This window comes from Crassostrea angulata, chromosome 10 (genome assembly GCF_025612915.1).
Source record: "Crassostrea angulata isolate pt1a10 chromosome 10, ASM2561291v2, whole genome shotgun sequence".
NCBI lineage: Eukaryota > Metazoa > Mollusca > Bivalvia > Ostreida > Ostreidae > Magallana > Magallana angulata.
The window spans coordinates 53171508-53199501 of NC_069120.1; the positions used below are offsets into that span (position 1 = coordinate 53171508).

Below are 27994 nucleotides of genomic sequence, written 5' to 3' on the forward strand. Positions count from 1 at the left end.
GGTTTCAGCTAGCCGGAATATCGGGGGCACTTGGGTGTTAACGTGTCATAATTACCGTAAGCAGATCTATGTACAGCAAGATACTATACATGTAGTAATAACGGTAAAACTATTATCCTGCATTTTAATACTTGTTTATATTTTAACGAACGTTTACATATCGATGTTATGAGATGATCCATGTACATCAATATCAATGGTGATCGTGATCTTATGTACGATGTAAATACGTTTGTGTATCAATAAAAAAGAAACAAAAATAACGAAATTAAATCCTCGACGAATATTTCTGCTTCTACAGTATTTAAATCATGACAAAGCTTTAGATCAGCAGTAGTGTATCTACTCAAGGTCAAGGTTTTACACCTTTCTTCCACCTGAATCAGGTATTACATGTAAGTCTTAATATTTTTGTATATTTGTTGACAAAATAAATTATTGAATACTTTACAAGTTGCTTTATTTCATGAGTATAAATATGCCAGATGAATATTGCATTTTAAACAAGAGGCCCATGGGGCCACATCGCTCACCTGAGCAACAAGGGCGTTCAAAAGATATTGTGCCATATGGCCCTCGGTAGAATAACAAAAAAAATAAATATTGTAAAGTATTCGAATTTTACACTTATTTTTGCATACACGTAATCTTTGACATTGTACCTTCATGAAATACTGTTTTTACACAGAATAAGAAAATCCTACGCAAGTAATAGAACTAAATATTTGGTAGGGGAACACTGTTATATAACTTCTTATTCCCTGTATTTTCTTTCTGCCCCCCTCCCCCACTTAATAAAGCGATCAAAATAATGAGAGCATATAGGTACATTTTCTTCCTCAACTACTTAATAGTTATTGTATTATTTTTTTAAATATAATAGTTATTGTATTTTATCAAAAAAATCCTACATGTATATATGTGAAGAAGAAAATTGCACCTCAATGCGCTCAATTTCCCAAATCAAAAATATTCAACAATTTAATTTGTCTTCTCCATTTTAATTAAATGACTGTTGTTTACCTCGCGTAAACTCGTGACTTTTATAACTTTTATAACTTTACTCACACTTGATTGATGAATACACTGGAATGAAAAATGTTGTCACGTGACATGTTAAAGAGCTATAAAAATCAATGTTACCTTATTGACAGGCACATCATTCTAATTTACTATGCCCTATGCACCCATTATTTTCATTTTTATTCAAAAATAACAAGTGGCTACAAACCAGGATAATTTTCCGCTGTAATATTTTCTTAGGAATAGCGATAATTCTTTTATCCCCGCAACAGAAATGTGTCAGAACTATGGAAACTGTTTTAACGATGTCGTTTTTATTTACTCACATTTCACATTATTCATTGTATAAAGAAGGCGCCCCAAAGAGTAGTTATATACAGCATATCATTCTTTAATTTTTTTGTGTACAAGTATTTAACATACTCTAATTCATATAGAATTTCTAATGATTAACCAAAATTTCAGCGTCAATCGTAGAATTATAAGCAAGATGAGCTCTTAATTTTGCTAGGTTTGAGTCATATTTTGTTCACATGAGTTTATTACATTCAGCTTAAGATTTTTAACTTGGTATTTCCTATTCGGCATTTAAAATGGAAAAAAATTAATGGCCTCAGATCTGTGTACAAACATAGAATTGTGAGCAAATCTCTGTATCTTGCTTATAATTCGAAGCTTAACACTTAAATATGGTAAGTAAATAGAAATTGCAAAACAATTAAACACAAGAAACATGCAATATAACAAATAAAGAACACAATTTATTTTTCAAAATGAATCATATACATGTATATACCTACATGTTTCCGTCAACGATATTAAACTCTATTTAAACTGAATAAACTCGAGAAAATGCCGAGCACCTCAACAAAACATATTGCATTATTCTACCATTACGCAAAAGATGATACCGAATTACCGATAGCCTGAATGAATTGCATTTAAGTTCTTTCTTAATACATCAGATGTTGCTTAATTTGCGCAGGTAAACAGTAAATTGTTTGATTTACCGAAGTCTCTGTTTAATTTGATACGTAAAAATCAGGAAATACAAGCGACAGTTCCCAGGTTAACGCAAAGCATAAATGAAAACGAAACGAAAATCACAACAAGCTAACACCACTGTTAAATGTGAAAACTGTAAACGCATTGAAATATTTAGCCTCAATTTACTTCACAAAATCGGCACCAATGTATTTTGCATGTTTCAAAGATTACCTTCGTACATGAACTGTTGCACAACAAACAAATTCATCATTGTCAGATCGACCCGTTTATCATATAGTGTCATGGCTGCTTTAAACAAAGAACCTCGTTTTAGAATTATGGAATACGAGTCTTGGTAAAATGTGTAAGCAAACCTGGGCCGGGGCAAAATAAAAGCCGGGGCAGATCGGCAATCGTCAATTCCAATTACGCATTATTTTGCAGCAATATTTACAGCGAATACAAATATACTGGTCAGTAAATATCTTGAAATTTTAATGAGATTGGCAGATTAATAACTGTCAATCTTTTGTTTTGCCCTGGCCCGGTTATGCTTACCCATTTTACCAAGACTCATGGATGCTATAAATTGCTTGAAACACGCCTTTTCTTTGTTATTATTTTCGTCATGACTCAGATTTGAAACAGAATTAGCCCATAATTTTTGCAATTTATATGTTCCTTCCCATAAGGATTATTCATGCTAAATTATGTTGAATTTGCCTCAGCAGTTCTTGAGAAGAAGATTTTTTAAAATGCACCCCCCCCCCTTTTTTTTATTTTACAGTTTTGAGGTTTTCTCCGCTTTCAATGGAAATTTTTCTTTCATTTCTGCAATTTATATTCATCTTTCCATAAGAATGCCTTGAGCCAAATTTGGTTGAATTTGGTTAAGTGGTTTTCGAGAAGAAGTTCAAAATGTGAAAAGTTTACAGACGGACAGACGGAGAGACAGACGGACAGACGGACGACGGACAAAATGTGATCAAGTTTTCAGCTCAGGTGAGCTAAAAATCAGCATGTTTTCGGCATTTGTAATTTTAGTTTGAGCCTAAACGGTAAATGCGTGTTTAAATGTCCTAAATTTTCAGCATTTGTAATTGAAGGTTGAGTCTTCGAATCAATGCACTGAAAGTCACAAGACTCGACAGACTTTTAGAATTTAAAATCACATTTCTATGTCATAGACTATTTACTTTGAACAAACTGATTAAAAACCCAAGCGATGACATTCATTCATATCAGGTTTCGTCCCAACTGAGTGTATTCCGTGCGCTACCCTCGCTCTACATAAAGTGGTTTTGACTGCATCTTTTTTTTTTTAAATCGATAATAGCCTTATTTACCTAGTAATTTTTTAAATGTCTTTGTTGTATTACAAAATTATGTTACTGTATATTTGTGGTATTAGAAATCACTTGTTTTACAGGGAAGGAGTGTAAACCATAAACAAAGTCTATTATTGCATAGAGTGTTACAAAGAACTGGTTCGTCAATAATGTAGTATTGCCATATCCATGACAGTCACATGATGATTTCTAGTAAGAAGGTAAATAGGGTGTCAGTAAAATTTGTGTCCAGGATATTCCTACCGTTATATGAATTTATGAATTTGCAGATATTGTTTGAAAAAATAGCAGGACCTATTGTTCAAAACACCTATGATCTAAGAATACTTGTATTTGAATCCAACAGTCAACGACAAATGCCTGACTTTAACCATAATTTTCGAAAAAGTAAATGAAATCATTTACAAGATTAAAGATCAAAGAGAAATACTAGTAAACTGGTATTTATTTGTACTTAAATGGCAATAACGAATATTTAAAATATTTAGATATGTGACCACCATATTGAGCTTCAATTCTCGTGAAGAAATTGTATCTGAGTATGATCTAGCGCCCATATCACCCGGTACGAGTTCTTCGGGGAACAAATTTACCTGAGTACGAGGAATAGATATGGCCGCTTCAAGTAAAGAAGGAAGTGTTTTGGATTGTCCAATTTGTTTGGAAAAATTGAGGAAACCAAAGTATTTACCATGTCTGCATACGTTCTGTGAGTTGTGTATACAGTCATTTATTGATTCATCTATAACGTACTGTGTCCAAAAAAAGAAGACAATATCGTTCGATTGTCCAGTGTGTCGACTTGTCATACCTTCGCCAGCTAAAAAAATATCAGCCAAAGCATGGGCAGAGCAACTGCCGATAAACCATCAGCTGTTGGCAATATCGGAATCGTATCAGAAACAAACAGAAGTCTTATGTGATTCCTGTAGACAAAACAGCGAGCAGGTTATTGCAACAATCCGATGTCAGCAATGTAAAGAAAACCTATGTAAGCCTTGTTTTAAATTCATTCACGAAAGGGTTAAGGCATTTGGATTGCACATATTTGTCGACTTACGATCAACAAACGCAGAAATTGACACTACAATTGACCCTGGAAATTGTTTGGTTCACACAGACAAACCAATAGAAGTGTATTGCTTTGATCACGGAAAACTTGGTTGCATCTACTGTTTAACCACAGTACACAAAGTGTGCAAAACTGTTTTATCATTGGATGAAATCGACGAGAAGGATTTAGAGAACTTCTCGGAGAGTGTCATAAATGAAACAAGGCAGATGAGAGATTTGACTTCATGTAATATTCTGGACACAAAGAAAAACATGGCAGATCTCAATCAAGAAAACGACGAGGTTTTGAAAAACGTTGCCAAAAACATCCAAGACATTAAACAACAACTTGATAACTTACATTTAAATTTTCAAAATTCATTAAGAACTACTTACGAGAAAGAAACAACTGATCTCTCATTTGTACTTAAAACACTAGAGGATTTTGACACAAGTCTTGCTCAAAATGAGAACATTGCATCTACCTATATGGAGAGGGGAACCAAAAAACAAATATTTATAGCGATGGAGAAAATAAAACTTCGATTATCTGATCACTTGGAGAGAATGACAACTAATACGGATGACTTTAAAAGATTTAAACGATCCAAAATTAAGTGGACTTATATTGATGTTGTTGAAAGTTTGAATGGGTTGACAAAATTGGGTAATCTGGTGTGCATTATTGAAAGATTTGATTTTATCACACCGATAAAAAAGCATTTCAATGCCATGGAAAAAGACGGAAGTCTTAGAGAGAAAGGTAATATGTATGGCACGCCAAATTCACAAAAATTAGCTGAACTTAGTTTCACGTTTATAAGTTAGGTTTAACAACTGGTAACTATAGTTTATGAATCGCAAATTAACTATTAGGCTAACGATTCGTTAACGTTGTATCGGTTAAACTTTTTTAACCGTTGTAAACTATAGGTAACGAATGATTATCTAAGTATGTCTGTCTGCAAATAACGTTGACGATAGATTCTGCTGATAAATATAGATTCAAATCTGTGAACTATAATTAACATTCGCTTACTATAGTTTAGAGCTGTTGATCATAAACACTGTGCCGGATAATTATGCCAGTGCCAAGGTGGCATTTTTGCACCCGCTTTAGCTGCATATATCGAAAAATTCAAACATGCCATATGATAAACCATTGCTTAAAGAGTCAACAACCACCTTTGTTATCAGTGTATCTCACCTGTCAGGTAAGATATTTACCTGTCAAAAATAAATTCTTATAGGAAAATAATTTTTCCCATAGAAAAATCAATATTCCTATTCAATATTCGGAATACAAGAACTTCCTATAGGAATTTTAATTCCGATAGGATTTGATAAAATCCGATAGGAAAACTAAATATCCTATAGGAAAACTATATGTCTGTATCAAATTCCTACAGGAATTACCATTCTCCTGTAGGAAATATAATTCCTACAGGACTTTTAAAAAATCATATAGGATTGTCAATATTTCCTGTAGGAAAGTCTATTCTCCTATGGGAATTATCATTTTCCGATGGGATATTAATTTTTAAAGGTAAATATCTCACCTGTCAGGTGAAACACACTAAAAACAAAAGTGGTTATATACTCTCTAGACAATGGTCTATCATTTGGTATACATGGATTATTCCGAAACTGCATCTTAAGTGGGTGCAAAAATATCACCTTGGCACAGGCATAATTATCCGGCACAGTGTTCATAGTTTCACAATTGTGAAACTATACTTATCAGATAAATCATGTTTTGCATTCGCAAATGGTTGTTTTCAGTATTAACAATAGTTTAACATTTCTGAAACATAGACGATCGTGTTAATTATGGTTTACAGATGTGAATTATAGATTAACGGCGTTAACTATAGTTTCCTGTCCGTAAACTATAGTTTACAACCGTAAACCTAGGTTCTTTTTTTTTTTACCTTGAAACTATGATTAACTCATTTTTGTGAATTTGGCGGGCCATTAATATGATTTGTTGTGTGCTCAAAGAGTTTTAGCAAATTATTACAACCAGCTTCGAAGTGAATACGAGATATATTTGAACGTAATTATTGTGCTCCATTTAATATCCGTATTTGTCAAGTTTATTTTTGGAGGGGGTGGGGGAGTGGAATTTGGGGCATAAATTCAATTCTTTGAACAAATGACAATAACAAACCGTCAACCATCTCAAAAATGCATAAAACGAAACAAAAATTCAAAGCAGAGCAACACGGACCTTTAAAAAGATAGAGGTAGAATCAGTTGCCATGGAGAAGTGAGCATCCTCTGCTGACAGATCGCACTCGCCATGTGCTCTTTGTCATAATCGGGGGAAAAACGGAAAAGTCCGTAGACAATTAGGTGATTAATTATGGTATAACAATTGGTATGAAAAACTTCAGTCAGCATTGGAAGATTGTATTTGCTGACAAGGTCGTTGTATCTACCATAGAACTTACGAAAAGATTACTTCAAACGAGATGTTGAATGTCCTGTTTTATCAACTTGTTTGTCAGTAGCTTGCCTCGCCTTACAAACTGTTCATACCTAGAGCATGCCCTTGTGTATCGACTTTACTCGCGGGTAGGTTAAGGCAACTCATAGTTTAATGACCATCAAAATTATAATCAATTTAAATAATGTTTATTTTTATGAAAACAGCGCTGGATATTAATACCAAGTGAAAGAGTTCACCAAGATATTATTTTTCTACTTCGGAATCGAATCAATCTTTGAAGCTGCCGTGCCATGGTATCACGTGACAGTTAAAAATAGATCACTTTTTTACCTTAACAAAAAATCAAAAAGTGTAACACTACCCCGAAGTTCATTTGTATGTTTTGTACAATAATTCGATTGGGAATTAGTTCATATTTATTAGTATTACTGCTAGAATCCTATTGTACATCGCATAAAATAAATATTGTAAATATTTATCGGAAACCCTCTCAACTTCTAAAATTTCATTGAAAATAATACGTATTTTTCGTTTAAAACAACAAAGCACAGGATTCTAGCAGCACTTTTCATGTAGTTTAGGTCATATACCGTTGATATTTACCAAAATCATCTTTCCTAATATCCAGGGTAGTGTTACACTTTTGCCATTTTTTGTACACACTAACAGAGGAAAGGCTGGTCAAGCCATATAAATGTCGATCCGCTTACCTTATAACACTCGCTGATTAAACAAAATATCCATGCCTGTATTATCCTGATTATATTCGAACTGACACTCATCTAAATCTTAGGTATCTGTATTAAATAAGTCTTATTTCTGCATTGTTTACACTGCATACCGATAATTTGTCTCCCGACATGATCTTCTCTTTTAAACATGCTTGTGACGTCATCAATGATAATTATACGTAATAGAGAGAAATCGAAGATACACTCAGTTAGAAGAGTTTCTAGTGATATTTTATGTCTGTAATTTTTATAATATAAACCAGAGATAAAGTTAAAATCGACATGTTTCTGAGTAAAATATGACATCATGCTGCTTATTGTGACGTCATATCGATCAGAGGAATTTGATCGCTGTTAGTTGCCTTATCATACCCGCGCTGAGAGACAAAAACACCATAAGCAGGTGACGAAGGTATATTGCTATATAAGTAAGGAAAGTTGACTTTAGAAAACAGATGACGCAGACTCAGTGGTATCTTTTATTTAAAGTTCACTGGCATATATCGAGTCGTATACTAGTAATCCCCACTAAAATTTAAATAATGTTATTAACTCTTAAACATTCATAGTTTCCTTAAAACTTTTTAATTGTCGACGAATGGTTATTTGGCAAAGTAAGAAATCTGAAAAATTATGTATGTATTTTCCTGTGGAGTAACAAAGAACTCAAGAAACTGTGCCGGATAAAGAAAATTGATTTTCATACCATTTTAACACTGTAATAATGTAGCCCTTTTTTTATATCTGATGTTTACTGGAGAGGGCTACAATTCCACAGGATCTCCGTAATGGTGCAAAATTATTTTTTGATGCGGCCGACTTCGGTCTGAAAATCGTTTTTATGTTAGACTTCCTTTGGATAAAATGATTTTTAATTTAGGTTAAACTAACTGACCGTATATAAACTAAAACCACATAGATCTTACTACACCAGCATGTTTACCAGAAGCAAGTTTAACAGAAGAGCTGAAATTTATGTTGCTCTGTTGAACTCGCCTCAGTCGTCTTCTTCAGCAGCCATCTGACAGTTCTCGCGTGATTTCATGGGATCTACGCTAAAAGATTTGATGGACTTGATAATCTAAATTTCAGTAAAAATAAGCGATCTTACCTCGTTCTACAACTAAAACATCATTTAAGGAAAAGATGTATATACATTTAATAGAAAATTCATAATTACCGCGTTATTTATGTTTAAAATGGGAGAAATTGCTAGATCCAGTTCAAGATCCGCCCCTGAATTTTCATTGATTGTCCGAAAATAAAACCGATCAAGGTCAGTAAACATGGTGACAAATTGTTGTATGCGTTGTTGACATACACAAAAAATAACTGACATATGGACTAAAGTTGATATTTTTTGTATCTCATACACAACTATCCGATTTTCTCGGTAGAGGTCGTGCTTGGGAAGCGTCTATTTATTAAAACTAAAAGCGCGCATTAAACAGACAAATTGACTCATTTTTTCAACATTTGTCACATCTTGATTTCTGTGTATACCCTAAGTAAGTTCCCAGGAAATATATTCACTCTTTAACGTAGTAATTCAATATTAATTAATTGCAAGCATATATTTTGATGCAAATTCCTGCTATCTTGGATACGCCAAAGTGTGTCCATCACTTGCTATTTCGGGCTTATCGAAACTGAAAGTAGAGATTTTTAATTTATTTCTCAATAATTATTTATCAGGTAAAATTCGATTATAGCTTACGGACATCATATCACACATGTTAAAATGCGAAATGTATTAGCAGTTACTCTGTTGCAGGCGTTTTGTAGTTTATTGACAAAATGTCTTAATTTATAAGTATAGATTTAGCTCATTACATTATATTTTTAATTTCTTTTGAGACAGAGAATATATCGAGAATTCTTATTCAACGAATATTTTACTCGACGCCATTTTCCCGTCATAGTCAGAACTTTGGGGTTTTTATTAAAAGGGACAAGATTTGAGCTCAAGGTTTTTTTTTTCATTTTAAGTATATGTTATCTTGGTATTTACACGAATCGTCAATGTTTGAAAGTCAAATATCAAATATCAAGTATGAAATTTCAATCAAATGTGGATTTTTTTTGGTTGATTATATTATTATATTTATGGACACATTGAATTGGTTTATTTTGTTTGTCATAATTCATTTTTAAAAGAAATAGTAATATCTGTACTTAGCACTGTTTGTAAATAAATATCAGACTTGAGATTTTTATAGAACAATTATATATCTATTATGTATCTCTGTTATAACTTGACGTCTAACATTCAAGCCTTTGTCAATCATTCAAGATAAACTTGTTAACAGTTTTAAACACAAAAAATTAAAAAAAAAAAAAAAAAAAAAAAAATTTTGATCAAAAGACGTGTCCAGGTACCTTTGTAAAATAGAAACTGCATTAAATTTTAAATAGTTTTGAATTTGTACTAAAGCATCCTGCTTATCGGATATTAGTTAATAGACTTTAAGTTGTATGGTTATAGTGTAATGTGTTTATCATGTAAACTATATAGATTTTTATCTACGTAAATTAGTCAAGAATAAGCCTGGTATTTTATTAAAACCAATAATTTTATCCATATGTAATATTATAAAGTAATAATTCCTTTCTTTCTTTCTCGAATTCCAGCAAAAGAAAACCAGCAACAGTGAGTATCAATTAGATTTATGCATGCATATTATAACAGACACACATACATACGCCAACACACACACACACACACACACACACACACACTTAAGAATATTGTTATAAAAAGAAGGTAAAAATCCAATGAGGACCTCTTTTCATTATAAAGACGGCGAAAGATTGCTGTCCCTGCCCCGGATTCGCATCGACCATCAAATGTAAGCGAAATCCAAGAAACTGACTATGGACTTAATACCTACTATGGAGGAATGACTCTGTCGAATGCTTTATTGGTTGCTGCCATAGACTTGGGAAGTACCTTTTCTGGGTATGCTTTTGCCACAAGAAACGACGTAGAAAAAGACTTATTAAAAAGTCGTGTCCCCAACTGGTGTTCCCCTGAAGAAAGCTTCATTTCACACAAGACTCCCTCGACCGTTTTATTGGATAAGGATGTACAGTTGGTGGCTTTCGGTTTTGAGGCTGAATCCAAATATAAATATTTGCTAGAGAATGAAGAAGGCGAAAACTATTTCTACTTCCCCCATTTTAAGATGATGCTGAACGACCAAGTCAAAACAAAGGTATAGGAATAATAATAATAACTATTTGATTATGTTAATCAAAAAATACTTACAACTGTATCGATTATTTGTTATAGCTCATCATCGCTTCCAGCTCAAGTCAGCTTTTCCAGATGAACAAAATTTGATCGCTTGTATTTTTTCATCCACATTTAAATTTTGTCTCATTCTAATACTGTGAACCGTGATTTAATAATGGATTCCAATGAAAGGTTCAAAGGGCAACACAAAAAGTATAAAGAGTAATCTTGGTAGATGGTTGAAACGTGAACAAATGATGACACCATTTTAGATTAATTTTACAAAGATATTGAAAGGGTCATGATGAGAAAACTTGATTCAAACCTATCGAAACAAGGACCAAGAAAAGCGATGTTGCTTATATGCCTTTTCCTTTTTACAGAGACTGACTAGAAATACAATGATATCTGACATACGAGGCCGAAAACTACCTGCCAAGACGGTTTTCACCTGTGCTATAAGATATCTTAAAGATCATTTACTAGACGAGTTAAAAAAGACGTATCATGGATCTTTCGAGTCAAGTGAAATAAACTGGGTACTAACTTTTCCAGCATCTTGGGATGACAAAGCAAAGGAGTTATTTCGGGATGCAGCAGAAAAGGTACGGATAAGAAAAAGAACATAAAAATGAATGTGTTTGTATATATATTACATTTATGTTGTTTTCTCTTATATTAGGGAGGCATATCTTCAAAACAGCTAGATATTGCATTAGAAGCAGAGGCAGCCACTATTTACTTCAGACATTTTAAGGCCCTTGAGGACACAAACAAAATTGGTGTTTTTAAACCTGGAAGCAAATGCCTTTTCATAGATGCTGGAGGTTAGAATCGATTATTTACCTTGTATTTATTGAAAATATTTACACTGTACGAGTTATTTAATACTTGCAAATATATACCTGCTCTTAGTGAAGGATAGATATATACATACAACACAGACAGGGTATATTGGAGCTCCAACTCCGCCCTGGCGCTGGCTTATACTCGCAACCTACGGAATCCACTCTTCTAGATATATATATATATATATATATATATATATATATATATATATATATATATATATATATATATATATATATATATTTACATCTTCCAGTGTCTTTGCCTGTGATAACACTACGTATCGATTTTGTACTGTATAACCCATATAATACAAATGACGCAAAATTGAGGCGCCAGCAGGGTTTGCTTATTCACATTTAAATATTTAATCGTACGATGGCTTTAAATTATATAAATATAAGTAATAAGGAAAAATATCAAAATGAAGTCAAACAACACGAACTTGTGTCAGGACATCAAGAGTGGCGACACCGTTCTTATCAGAAACGAAATTTGGAACAAATTGACACCGGCGTATAATCCGAAGCCCCATGTCGTGCTGAATGCCAGTGGAGCTATGATATCAGCTGCCCCGTGTTCCACCCATTTGAGAAGTGTGTAACCCGCAATGTGTCACTCTTCAAAAAGATCAAGCGTCAAGACGACATACAACCGCAGTTCTCCGAAGTGGCTGAAGAAGAAGAAGTAACCGAAGCCAGAACACCGGAATCGCACTCCACCATTACGCCCCCGACTGAAAGAGAGGCCAGAACAGTCCGACAGTCCAGTACATTTAAGGACTTTGTGTTAAAATGATTTTTATCGATTGTTTAAAGTTTTTATGTAGGCTATTAGTATTTGTGTTTATAACGTTAGTTAGAATGGCTGATAAGACAGAAATGACAGGGGCTAAAAAAGTGAGAAAAGTAAAAAAAAAAAACAGAATCAGATACAACTAAGCAGCAAAGAAATACGCAGCTGAGCTTAAAAGCAATCCTTATTTCAACTAGTCTCAGATAAAACGCCTGGTGATTAAAGCAGAAATTAAAGAAGAAATTGCAAACGAGTTAAAGCAGAAACTAGATGAAAATTCCAAACATTTCAATACTATGACAAAAGAATTGGTTTAATCTGGACTTTAGTAAAATTTCACAAACAAGCTAGTGAGTTTAGAGAGATTTCTCAAAAATTAAGAAAGTGTCTATGTAACAAACGAGTATGGTATATGTACTCCGTTTATTAACTATTGTTGATATTATGGTGACGCTCCTACAAAACATAATACACTTATAAACTTCACAATCATAATGCATCACAATTGATTCAATTACTATAATGACACACATACAATGTGTATGTTTAAATACTTTAATTACAACCTTTATTTTATATTTTATAAATAATGATCATAAAAAGAAATATACCTATTACAATATTGAATACTGCAATGTTGTAGATTAAAAATATACTCTGACAATATGTAAATGCCATGATTAATAATTTCTCAAGTACACAAGTACCTACCCTAAAGAAGGGTGTAAGGAACTGTATATACTGTATACAACTGTAGAATTACATGTACTGGTAGATAATATCTGAAACAAACCATTTAGATATGTAACTATGCAAAATATGCATGTCTATAATTGTATAAAAATATATGTAAAATCAATATCACTGTACCCTTTTCAAACATTAGTCGGTATTCAAATCATGAGTACAATTCACTGTGAAACCTTTAAACTTTGTAAACTTTCTTAATAATTTCAACATACTCTCATCTGTGATACAATGATTACTTTGATATAATTACTGATAAAAAACTAACTTCCCATTCAATACAATATAGTAGCAGTACAATTATTTTACTTACAAAAATGTTCTCAACTCACAACTGGCCTCAGCAATGGTCACAAACAAAATGGCTATTGTCCGAAATTTATAATCTCTATGATAATTGAAAATCTTACAAAATCAATTTCTTTATAAAATTACTTTCAAGAAAAACTATTTATATCCGTACACTATTTGAAAAGTACCTTACATTATCAAAATAATACTAGTTCACATATGTGTTCAAAATGTTCAAACCATTTTCCTATAGATTAACTAACAGTATTGTGATGTAATAAAAAAAACACATTTTGTTACATGAGCGTCCGTAGCCTACTGGACAAGACAGTGGTCATCATTTCAGTCACCAGGGGCCCGTTTCTCAAAAAGGCCTACGTCCAGGCGTAACCTTAGTCCGGACTAAATCAGGGACTAAACCTCAAAACCAGACTAAGTTGCGTTTCTCAAAAAGGCGGAAACATAGTCGGGACTAAATTTGGGTTTAAATCTACGCCTGCTAATGGGTAGGCGTAAGTCCTTAGTCTGTGCACAAAAATAGCGAGTGTTTTGTTATCAAGGCAAAATAAACAGAGAATTTTAATTTTTGGTTTGTTGTACGTGTTATTAAGGTAAACATTCACATTTATTGAAATATTTGTACATGTACGTATAACCTAAAAAAATACCTATTGTTTGATAACTATTCCTATTTCTAATAAATTAAGATTAAATCAATTTGACAATTAATGGGCTTACCTTATTAAACGCATATAATAAACATTACTACTCGTTAATGAAATCAACTATAAGTATGAAGAAAAGATGGGTATACCCCGATAAATGATATAAGCACAATAATTAAAAAGATGCTATAATTCTGAATTAAACATGTTTTTCCCAACAAGATAGATGTATACATAAGTACGAATAGATTATTGATTTTTAAATCAATACTCAGTAAGCATAGACTAGAATTTAATGTCTCTAATCATTTAAACCTATGAAACGAAACTGATTTCAAAATATTGAGAATACTCCTTTAAATAGCAACTCAAAACGTTTACAGTTGTAATTTTTCCTTGTGTGTTGTTGTATATTCTTTACCTACATGTATATTACCTACAACTTTACAACACGTGCACATTCTCATTTTTATTTTTTTACTCCTAGTATCTTTACAAAACCGTATGAAAGCTACATGTATTTTGAATGTTTATGAACTCGCATTTAGATACATGTACAATCAATTTTTGTTAAAATATTACTTAAAAATATGTTTTAGAAGCATGCAGAGTGTGTATCAATTCTAGATCTATTGAAAAGCGTTTGTCAAGGTTCTTGAAGATTCTAAAATTTCACATGCACACCTTGAATTTTCGGAGCTCAAATTCATTAATCTTATTAATTCTAGGATTAAGTGATCAATTGCCTTCATATTAAACATCGATTGTTATTCTTTTTAAATAGGTATGGTTTAAATGTACTATCGATGATCTTCGTGAATATGCATATGTGTTGTTTATTTGTACTCATTTAACTGAATTGATCTTTAATTACTTGAATTCATAAAAGTTTTATTTCATCATATTTAAGAAGTATGTATATCAAGGGGTGTTTTTTTTATTTCGAAGTTGTCGACTTGCAATACAAAAGCGTTGTTTTAGCAGTTTTCCAACAGTGTGCATTATTTACAAATTTAGCTAGCATGCATTTGTCATACTTATTTTAATCAAGATAATGTATACATGTTAATTTTCGTCTCGTGTAATTTCCGTCCTTCTACACTTGCAAACAGTTTCGCTCTGTCATGGATTCGCCCAGTCACAGTTGTTACTTAAGTTACTTAATATTAGACAGTAAAATCAACAAGTCTTAAATTTGCCCGCTGACAACGAGGGTTAAATGATTGAAAATTAAACGAGGTGAATATATGGTATACATTACTTTCAACCACCCCCACCCCCGAAAACACAAAACAAAACAATCAATCGATTAAACCAAAAACAGGAAAGGGAGTTGGGGAGACCCCGGCCACAAATGTTGATAATTTCTGTCTTGTTAATTGTTGACAATATCTTTCAAAACTATTATCATTTGAATCGCAGAAAATCAAGAATCGTTTCTATGTCATTGTCTACATTATTTCAATATTGGAACACAGGATGGAACTTTTCTTCCTTCTGTAGACATGGACAAGGTTCATGTACTGTTAGTTATAGAGTAGATATTTTCGATTTCAGTTGGTTGCAGTTTATAACACATGGTCATATTATTTTCTATAAATAATATAGTGATATGGTAAAAAGGAATCAAGCCTTATCCCAGCATCTGAAAGTGTCTAAACTATATCTATATGAAGCATACATATCATTCTTCAGATGTATGCGGGCATATCTACTGTACCCTGCCCCTGTATTCTACACTGAAATATTTGAAGTTTACACGAACATTGGAGTTAATTTCTATGTATTGTTTCGTTCAATTAATATGTACGATTGTGCCTCAACATCATCTACAATGCATTGAATTGTCATATATGGCATATATAAAATTTCATTATGTTAAGAAGTGTATAGGCATTTGTTCTACTTTAATAACAGTTATGGACGACTTGAACTATATACAGTGGTATAGAATAATGTTCGTACTTTCGGGTACATGTACTATATATATACATTGGAAAATTGATCCACCACATATAATCATAGCCTGAAAGCAAAACAAAATACGATCTGCGCATGCTTAGTACTCTGCGGAGATGTCAAAGTTCTTGGACATTTAAACCCTTACTTACGCCTCTTTCAGAAACGCAACTTAGACCCGACTAAATTTTGGCGTAACTTTGTTAGTCGGACTAACTTAGGCCCAAATTTAGGCCTTTTTGAGAAACGGGCCCCTGGGTTCAATCCCCAGTGGAACCTCTTTTTTTTATTTGAGTTTTTAAACTTATATATAAAATATTTATTAAAAAAATAGGATATGCAGTTCTTCATCTTACATTTACGGCTAAAGCTGCACTAAAGCTCTCAAATAGCAACCAACAATACTTACCAAATATAAATCACCGACTGGAAAGAAAACAAAACGGAGGAACTTAGGGATGACCTTATACAGATCTTAAAATCAACGCTACGCATTAGACCCACGCGATGTATTGGAAATCCACATAATTCCCGGTGTTTGGGCACAAAATGGGCCGAGACCCGTCATTGCCAAGTTTAGGAATTTCGAAACTAAAATAAAGGTGATCCGCAAGAGGCAGGATGCTCAGCTAAATAACACCTCCTTACAACTATGAAGGGGCATTTAATACGCGACCTAAACAATGACGACAGAATCGACCAGGCCTGGTATTTCAACGGAAAAGTATTCGCTTTGGACACCTAGGGTAAAATACACAAATTCGATGTGTTGGACCAAATAGGTGACAAACTGAGGACTGGAATGATCAGCAGGATGCAGCGGTAGCAGGAGCGCTATAAGTATCGGGATCGGTGTACATGTGTTCAGTGGACAAAATCTGGATCGGACTTCGCCTATGTTTACATGTGTGTGAGGTATGTGTGCGAGGTGTGAGAATGTGTGCCAGATTTTTCAGATTTGTTCACAATGAGGTAAGAGGTTGTATATACTGCTTTGTTAATTTATCGTGACTGATACTTTAAAAATAGCGACAGTAAACTGTCAATGTTTAGCAACTGTGTCAAAACGTAAAGATGTTTTAAATTTTTATAAGGAAAAGGGTTACTCAAATTTGTGTCTCCAAGACACACATTTTACTGAATATATTGAGCATTTGTTGAAACACAGTGGGGTTACATGCATTTTTTAATTCTTTTAAATTAAACACCAGAGAGGAGTGGCCATTATGTTTAACAATAATTTTGAATTCAAGGTCAATCAAACTCGGGATAATGATGGTAATCTTCTGGCTCTTGATATGGTCATCGAAGAAAACAAGGTAACACTTATTAATATATATGGTCCGAATTCTGACACACCCACTTTTTTATGATATGGTTAGAGATGGTTTGTTAGATTTTGATAATGAGTATATTTTTCTCTGTGGTGACTTTAATCTTGTTCTAAATCCCAGAATAGAACTGAAAATTACAAGGACATCAGTAATTCTCAGGCTCGAGACAAACTTCTTAAAATTATGTCTGATTTGCAACTTTAAGAATTTTAGAATTTTAAATCCAAGTAAAAGGAGTTTTACTTGGAGAAAGAAACACCCATTAAAGCAAGGTCGACTATAATATATGCTCATTTCTGAAAATGCATTCAACGTTATAGAAATTTTTATTATTAAACCAGGATTTTGGTCAGACCATTCAGTTATTATTTTAGAGTTAAAATTTAATTCATATCAACGAGGCAGAGGGCTGTGGTAATTCAACAATTCTTTATTAATTGACAAAACTTACATTCAAAAGGTCAAAGACACTATACAACAAGTGCATAACTGTAGCTGGCTTGGCCATTCAAATGATTCAAGTCTTTGATACTGGTGAAGAGTTTTATTTACTGTTGGTTATTCAACGTAAGAACTGTAAACAATACAACATTTATTAGTAATTACATAACGACCATACATTAATTTCATTCACTAATCAATGTAAGTAAATAATCAAAATCATTTCTGGTAGCTAAGAAAATATTATGTAGATCTTATTTCACCGAAACGTGTAAACAAACCTGGCGCTTTACCTTACTTTACTGTACAAAGGGGAATAACTCTTAGTTACTAATGACACAAAATTCTAAGGGTGTAACAAATAATTCCACCAGTAGCAATTTAGGTATTAAATGAAAACTATTTGATCAAAATACAGTATTGCAATATTGATACAAATACTAAGGGGCCAATCAATATCAAAGTAACGTTTCACTACGCATTGGTCAAAATGGCGCCATGTATAAAATCCACCCTTGCAATACTTGTACGTAAATGCTCTAAAGACAGCGTAATCGTTATGTCTACATTAAATATATGTATATAAACAAGATCAAGGACGTTAACGTTAAAGTAGGCATAAGTACATATGCATATAATTGTAAAATACCTTGTTCTCCTTACAAAATCACTAAACGTTACAATTCGTTCATCATTCTCGTCAAAAACCATGTGCACAGAGATGCTGGGCGGAAGTTACATAATACACGAAGTTTTACCGGGCTCAAAAATAGAAAAATTGCCCATCCGGAATTAATTACATAAAATCATACACACATGCAATAAACAAATTGTAAATAAAGGTTATTTAAACATTTGAAGTTTTGAAGAAATTGCAACATTTACAAAAACCAATATAAAGGTACTTCTTCTGAATTCATTGAGGAGCACGATTTCCTGGAAGTTCTGCTCATGGAAACTAGAGGTATCACCATATCATATTCTTCTTTTTAAAAAAAGCCAAAAGGACAAGCAAGAGAGGTCCTTGTAAGAATATATAGAAGATTAGGAATCAAATCCTCATGTTAATTTTGATCTTGTTTGTGAAAAAAAAATGGAATTAGAAAGTCTTAGGAAAGAAAAATTTTAGGGACATGGTATAAGGTCATGCGCCATATGGGTGAAAGAAGGGTGAAAATCTACCAAATATTTCTGCAGCCTGTAATCTCGAATTTTTAAAAATAAAACTATCAAGAAGGTGGAGTTGGATGAAAACAATACTATTATGATCAGTCTGAAATTTTACAGCAGGTATTTTTTTTTTTTACAAAAGTTTGTATACTTGTAGAGACTCTGAACACATTGACATAAATCTTACAGATGAAGTTAATCCCCTACATTTTCAGAGGCTCGATAGAAAGACTTCAGATTCCCTCGAGGGTAATATTACAGAAAACGACATTTTCCTAGTATTAAAAAGTATGAAAAATAACAAATCTCCAGGAAGCGATGGATTCACTGTTGACTTCTTTAATTTATTTCTTGAGAGATCTAAAGTTTACATTGTATCAGCTATAAATTGTTTATTAAGTAAACAAGAGCTTCCAATTACTCAAAGGCTCGGAATTATATCCTGTTTACCCAAGGGTAACAAGCCAAGACAATTTTTTTTTAAAAAAAATGGCGCCCAATTACCTTGCTAAATGTCATGTATAAATTTTTTTTCTTTCTCTCTCTCTCTCTCTCTCTCTCTCTCTCTCTCTTTTGATTGTAAACAAAGGTTAAATATATAAATTATTTTACGATATATTCGCTCTCTCACTTCTCACATACTTACATTTTCATCCCATATTGTAATATGAATAAAGAGTAGGGGAGTTGCTTGTAATAGTTATGAAACAGAATGCCTAAGCAGTAAAACTACAATCTATGAAAAAACAACCCAAAATAACAAAACAAAAAACAAAAGAAACGAAAAAAAACATTATAAAAAATGCTAAAGTGATGTATTACTGTACACACGTTAGTTCTTAACTGACAGATGATTAATAAAATCATTCCATGGAGACCATACTTTTTCAAATTCTTGTCATGTATAAGCTGATCTCAGTGTGCATTAGTTATAGAATAAGATCTACCCTTGATTGTCTTATTTCTGAAACACAGTCAGGTTTTATGTAAGGCAGATACATAGGTGAAAACACAAGGTTTGTATATGACCTTATGGCATATACAGAGTCATTAAAAATTCATGTCTTACTCGTTCTAATAGATTTCGAAAAGGCATTTGATTCTATTGCATGGGAATTTATTTACAAAGTTTTTTTTTGGGAGTTTGGAAAACATATAATTAGCTGGCTTAAGATTTTAATTACAAACTTTAAAGCAGCTATTTTGCAATGTGGATATCTGATCAATTTGTCATACAGTGGGGTTGCAGACAAGGAGACCCAGTTGCTCGATATTTATTTTTACTGTGAGCAGAGATCCTAGCCATACTTATGAAACAGAATACAAACATTAAGGGTATTATAGTCAATGGTAAAGAACACAAAATAACTCAATATGCAGATGATACAACACTGACACTTGATGGTTTAATTGAGTCTCCTTTTAATTTTTTTAATTTTAGATAATACATTAGATTTTTTTCTAAAAACTCTCTGGATTAAAATAAATAGCTAAAAAACCAACGTGATTTGGAAAGGCTCAAGAAAGTTCTCAGATCAGGTTTTTCACCATACTCTATGGAAATTCGATTGGAGTAGTACAACTTTTAATCTGTTAGAGATACAATTCTGTGTAGAATTACATGTAGATAAAATTATTGAATTAAATTACAACATACAACTTTCAAAAATTCTTTCACTGACACAACAATGGTACAGAAGGATTCTAACTCCTGTAAGTAGAGTTACTGTGGCCAAGACTTTAATTTTGCCGAAATCGAATTATCTAATATTCATTTCACTTCCCACACCCAATAAAGCATTTTTATCCTCGCTGAATACAGCAATATTTAATTTTATATGGAAATCTAAAGGTGATAAAGTAAAAAGGCAGATTGTTACTCAAAAGATTATACAAAAGGTGGTTTTAGAATGCTAGATGTCCATAATTTTGTTTCTTCTCTCAAATGTTCATGGAATAAAAAGTAAACTCTCAAACACAAACCATGGATGGATATTTGTTCGACAATTAACAGCAAAGATGTTGTTATGAAAATGTTAGAGTTTGGTGATGATTTTATCAGAAATATGATTAAACAAAATAATGCTTTTTGGCAAGATGTTTTTTCAATCATGGCTCCAGGTAGTGAACATGTTTAACAAACAGCCTGGTTTTATTAAGAAAAATATTATTAATATTCCAATATGGCACAAGTCCTTAATTACAGTTGCCAATAGATCTTATAATGTTTATGTATTGTACCAAAGTGGTATAAAATTAGTTCGATATTTCTTATCTGCAAATGGAGCTTTATTGACATACGATAACTTTGTTTTACATACGTTTAACTTGTCTGATGTAAATGTCATGCAATAAAACAGTATTTAAGTGTTATTTTAAAGTTTTTAAAATCAGTTGTTGAAAGAGTAAATATTGAAGAAAAAAAATTGTACTCCTTTTTTACCAATGTATTTTGAAGTGATTTTATTGAATGAAAAACGTACCAAGCCAATTTATAAATATTTGAACTATACTGAAATGATCCCAACTGCAATATCAAGATGGAATTATGAATTACCACATTGACAAAATTTGTGCATACAAGACTGTTTCAAAATATGTTTTATGACAATTAATGATACATCTGATCAATGGCCACAGTACAGAGTTCTACACAGAATTCTTCCTCTGAACTATTATTTGAAACAAATTAAGATCATTGCAAATGATTACTGTACATTTTGTAAAGAAGAAATAGAAACTATACAACATGTATTTTTTTTATTTTACCCTTATGGAATAATTTTAGTATGTCTAAATACAGAAAAACAAAAAGATGGTTGGATTCAATCTTATCAATATACTATTTGGAGAATATTCTCTAAATGTAGACAATAGACCTGTGAACCTCATAATTTTTATATACAAAGCAATTCATATTTATGTGTCTGAAGCAGAATTAGATCCAAACTATGTTGATTTATTACATTAGTTGAGTTTTAAATACAAGATAGAGAAGTGTGCATCAGTTAAAAAATTTCAACTTAGGAAATTTGAACAATGCTGGTCACAGTGGGAAGATTCCTTTCGTTCATAATTATACAGAAGTGAAATTTGCTATTAACATTATTATTTCATATTTTTTTCAATTTATTTTAATATACATGTACAACCTCAGGTTCATTACTTTTGATTTTTGAATAAGTGTATGAATGAAAGTGGTATGAAAAGAAAGTGATTAAAATACTTTAAAAAAATTGACATCAGTTTAATAGAAATTGTGTATGTTTGAATTTAAAAAATGTGAATAAAAAAATATCTGTATTAATAATCTTTTTTGTCCATAGAAAAGGGGGGATCTAATATCTTAAATTCAATGTAACTGTTTTTAATATGCAAATTATAAATTCTATTCTGTCTTATGTGTAATGATAAATCTATAACCAAATTACTCATTTTATTCCAGCTCTTTGACTATATGATGCTTTGCGTATTAATATAAACGTGACCATGTCATGCAGTCTCGGAATAAAATCTCATCCAGCAACACGTGTTATCTCTAGTATTATATATATTATAGTCCCTTAATCATATTATGAATCACGTAGCTTTAGGTAGCATTGTGCATATATTACACTTTACGCATTTTCTCTATAGGTGGAACTGTGGATATAACCGCGCTTGAAGTGAAAAAAAATGGAGACATTATAGAAATGGATCGATTGACTGATGGGGAATGGGGTGGTATTTGTGTAGACACTGCCTTTAAGAGCGTGCTGGTGGAAATAGCCACGAAGGAAATGATTGAAAACTACAGCCGAAAGTACCCATACGACTATCTCAGCTTGTTCGAGAATTTTGAAAACAAAAAACGCAACTGTCGAAAAGGACAAGTTTGCACATTAAGAATCCCCCTCTCTTTCAACGAGGAATGCTTGGAAACTTTAGGCACTGACGTAAATACCCTGATCAACAATTCTAAATATAAAGATACTTTTATCTTAAGACGTAACCATATGAGTATAAAGTCATTTGAAACATTTTTTCAGTCGGCTTGCGACGGAATTATTAAACTTCTGAAGAAGTTATTCCAATCTCCCAAACTCATTGATGTGAATACGATTCTGATGGTTGGAGGGTTTTCAGAGTCATGCATATTACAAGATGCGATTCGGGATGCTTTCCCAACCTGTCAGGTTGTTGTACCAGAAGAACCGGGTTTAGCTATTCTACGTGGGGCTGTTGCACTTGGCTTTCATTCATGGACCCATTCAGAGCCCTATCGCATTTCAAGGTACACATATGGTGTGGACATGGATGCTAGATTTGACCCAGCAGTACACGAAGAGTCTAAAAAGGAAGTTATAGATGGAGTTGAATATTGCACTGGTTTATTCGACAAGCTCGTAGGAAAAGGAGAAAAATTATTTGACGGCGAACATTCTGCCATAAAATATTACATTCCAATAACTCCACAGCAGACTTTTGTATCATTCAATATTTTCTATTCAGACGAAAGTGATCCGTTATACACAGACCAGTGTACTCGCCTTGGAAAGGTAATGATACATATACCAGGTGGGTTAAAGAATCGCACTTTATGTGTAATGATGAGTTTTAAGACTGAGTTAACAGTCGAAGCAGTGGTGTTGGAAACGGGGGAAAGTGTCGCTTGTAGATTCGATTTTCTAGGAATTGATTCTTAGAGGCAAAACACATCAAGTGATAGTTTTGATACTTTAGAAATTAAAAAAAAGGTTATATCGTATACACGTTTTCCACCCTGTGCATAATAAAACTGAAAATTCCCCCAGCCGTATGTAATAAACTCTAGGGATGTATAACAAAATTTATTACACACCCCTTTCGAGCAATCTTCAGTTGTCAGTACACACCCCTAGGGTTTGTCACGCACGGGTATTCGAATTTTCGGTTTATGTCGCACATGGCGGAAAAGGGTATATTTTCTTTTAGTTTCTATTCTGAGCCTTGGAGAGGGAATAGAAAACACACAGCAGAGAGCGGATGGTTATGCTTGAATGTTATGAAAAATTTAATAAGCAGTGGGTTTCTGTCGAAATATTATCAAATTGTAAAATTTTAAATTTGTCAAAAATGTATTGTTGACATTTACATAACCAAACTTTAAGCCTTAAATTATGCTACTGATTTCACTACACTCTGCTTAGTTAGAATAATTTAACTATGTCTTGGGACAGGCCTTCACCTAGGTTATTGAAATGCCCCCCATAATATACCCGTAAAGTAGCAGAAAATTGCAGAATCGCTCTGAAACGATTTTGGAGAAAGTTAATGAAGTTGCATTGAAAATAACAGTCAAATTATTCATAACAAACCATTTTGGGCTGTAAATACTTTTCTTCTAGAAATCTAATCCATATTATTGAACTATTCAACACTTTTTCACAAACGTTTTTAGTCCCTTCAAATTTACACACCATGTTGACGTTCGGAGCTCTCGGCATTTTTCATATTTAATGGACTGTGTTAGAGTTATCTTTCGTATTTTCTTTGATGAACAGAGTAATAGCAAATTTCCAATGAAAATTTACACGCATTTGTGTTTTATCGTTTCTGAGTTTATACATGCAAATATGATATTGTGGAAACATAAACTAAAGAGCCTCCCGTGATTTAGCAAAATTGTAAAATAAAAAAAAATCCATATGATTTCCGGAGTTTTTTTGGAACTTTCGTTGATTGATAATAAGCAGAGCTTGATTGAGAGAAAAAACAAATTGGTAATCTTCAATTACCAATGATGTTTAAAATACCTGTATATAAAAGAAAAGACAGTACTCTTTCGGTTTATCGGTATTAAAGGCCAAAAATTCGAGTCTAATATTTTAATATAGTAGTATATATAGGATTAGTGTTATAAATCATTTAAGGTAGCTCGTGGGTTTACTGTTTTTGAGAAATTAAAGTTATCCTGAAAAATTGTTATTTGAAAGGTTTATCTTTGAAACGTATTTGAGATTCGTCTGCGTTATAACATTATTATGTTTTCGAGTTTCAAACACAGCAATGCTTATCAAATCAAAAAATTTCAATGAAAGGTATAGTAACATGCACATTTTAATCGGTAAATTTGGCTTCGTTTTAAAGGCAAGATCTATTAAATGAAAAGTGCCTACAGACTTATGAAATTTTGGAGTTTTGTCTAATTTTTTTTATAATGAATTTTCTAAACCTGTAGACGCCTTTTGCTAGATCTTACTAGATCTTGACCTTATCAAAAACTTGTCTGACTCAACCCGGTGATGTTAAACCGGGTAGTTTTAGCTCACCTGAACCGAGGTTCAATTGAGCTGAGCTTTTTTAATAACCTTTGTCTGTAGTCTGTTCGTTCGTCTGTCTGTAAACATTTTTGACTTCTTTAGAAAAAAAAATTAATACAAATATTAGTTCAAATCATTCTTATGGGAAAGAGATAATAAATTGTTTAAATAAAGTTTAATAAACCCTTCTCTAAAGGAAGATAATCACGTAACACAAATAGGGTGGGTGACTTAAAAACTCTTCTTCTAAAAAAAACTACCGCACTAGAAATGCCAATATTTACACCATAGCTTATAAATTGTATATAGAGTTAAAATCTAAGTTCCACCGGATTAATACATGGGCCCAAAATTTAACATAGAAATATATACGGGAAATGTTTGAAAATCTTCTCAAGAACTATAATGCTACAGTTGGTGACATTATTATGCAGGCATCCTAAGAAAGTGTAAATTGAAAGTTATTAAAATTGTGACATCCGGACCAATACTGGGGCCCAAAGAGAGGTTGACAGTTAAAGAAATACTAGTATATTGAAAATGTTTAAAACTCTTCTCAAGAACTACAATTATATAATATGTAACTATCATTGTAACTATCCAAGCATCCTAAGATAGTGTCGATTCGAAATTGTTAGAATCTTGATCCCTAGGCCAATACTTGGGGCCACAGGAGGGGTCCTAACGAGTGTAAGGAGAATAAAGTGGTCTTAATCAGATTGTTATCCTGATAGCCATGTTTATTGATTTTTTCAAACACGTTTTGACACAAAATGATTTTAATAGTTTTTCTTTTCAAGTTAATGATATATCCCTATTTTCATGCACGTATATAATACATCTTCATGTGTATGTATTTAAATTTTTGTCTCATCCTTAGTGTTTATGTTAGTGGGAAGATTTATCATATAATGTAATAGCACGAACTGTTTTATTGCACATTATGCATCTGTATTTTGTTTCGAATTTGTAGTACACCTTGGCTGAAGGCTTATGTAAGCTTTTCTGATCACGTTGGTCGGTGTGCGTCTGTCCGTCCGTCCGTCTTTCGGTACGTCCGTCTGTCTGTCTGTCCTTCTGTAAACCTTTGCATAGTTACTTTTTCTTCAGAACCATAAGACCAAATTCAACCAAACTTGGCACAGAACATCATTTGGTAAAGGCAAACAAACTTTATTAAAATGCTGGCCCATGCCAGATAGGCTATAGCTTGTGTTGCACTATCCTGAGGTAGTATGGATTTAAGTTTGTTTAAATTATGACCCCGCAGGAGGATGGGGTTTCAATGGAGGTTGAATTTTTACATTGAAATAAATAGAGAAAATTCGTTTTATTCTTTCAAAAATCATTTTGCCTTATAAACTGAAGCTTGTGTTGAAGCATCCTCCGGTTGTGTAAATAAAAGTTTGTTCAAATCATAAACACAAAGGGTTAGGATGGGATTATGCGGAAGTTTAAATTAAAACTTATTTAAAAGCATCCTCAGGTAGTGTAGATTAATCATCTTGTTAAAGTGGAGAGAATCTGAACCATGACTGGGCCCAAAAACGTTCAATATTGTATATCAGCTAGATTGTTTAAATCATGACTATCAAACTAATACTTGGGCCCTCGAAGAGATTAAACAATCAATAAGGAATATTCATATAATATACGTAAAATCTGCAAAAAGTATTCTTTTCCAGAAATCCAATGCTACAGTTTGTTATATTATAAGGCCATTGCAAGTTTTTTCTTTATTAAGCGTCCACCCAAAACTCAAAAACCTATCTTTCTATCAGGAAAAAAACTCCACAAACCTTAGAAAAAAAACACAACTTTAAAAGTTCAACAAAATAAAATTTGTTATATATTTTGAAGTATTTTCTTCATTTTGTAACAAAAATACAAAAATAACAAATACCTACTATATGATTTCCACTTTGAATGTTGTTATATTTGATTTCTGCTCCGGATTTTAAAAATGCGATTCTGAGCCCGACATATGGAAAAGCGATCTAACTTTATGAACAGCAATTGTTGTGGTTTTTTTTTTTTTTTTTAATTTTACATCTCAAAACCAATCTGTCCGCGGACGCTAAACATAGAAAAAACTTTGAATGGCCTAATGTATGAAAACATAATAATTCATTTTTTTCCATTCTAAATTGTTAATACAACGATCATTGAAACAACGAATGGGTCCAAATATTCAACATGAAGATAAACATGTATAGAAAACTTTTTAAAATTAAGATATACTCAATTAAATTGTTCAGATATTTATATTTTGTATTTTACTCCGTAAAACATATTTAATCAGAGTACTGAGGTGAGCGATGTGGCCCTTGGGCCTCTTGCTTTATCATTTTTAATTTCACAATAACGATCAACCAGTATGTATTTGTCTGATTTTTTAAAATGATTTAGCCATTCAGTTGTATAGACTTCAATTTTAGTACTAAGGTTAATTATTAAACAGGTACCTGTATATACACGCAAAGATTTATGTTTAAACGTTAAAAAGACATTTTTTGATCTCATCATTATTTAATCATTCATGAGATTGATTGTTCATAGCAATTGAATAATCATATGAAGATCCTGATCAGTAGTAATAAAATGTTCACACATAAGACTCCATGTCTGTTTT

The 27994-nt window shown here is 32.5% G+C and overlaps 1 protein-coding gene across 2 annotated transcripts; it reads left to right on the top strand.

Moving 5' to 3' along the window:
* The first annotated feature begins 3924 nt into the window (after positions 1-3924).
* Positions 3925-27983, top strand: LOC128167684 (heat shock 70 kDa protein 12A-like). Of its 2 annotated transcripts, none has more exons than XM_052833539.1 (6): positions 3925-5175; positions 10227-10245; positions 10396-10810; positions 11214-11435; positions 11513-11657; positions 22718-27983. In XM_052833539.1, exons 1-6 carry the CDS (start codon positions 3972-3974, stop codon positions 23764-23766), a joined length of 3054 nt encoding a protein of 1017 aa, XP_052689499.1. In that variant the 5' UTR covers positions 3925-3971; the 3' UTR covers positions 23767-27983. The 2 variants fall into 2 exon arrangements, with proteins under 2 accessions (XP_052689499.1, XP_052689500.1); XM_052833540.1 differs by lacking the exon at positions 3925-5175 and adding an exon at positions 7973-8007.
* The last annotated feature ends 11 nt before the right edge of the window (positions 27984-27994 follow it).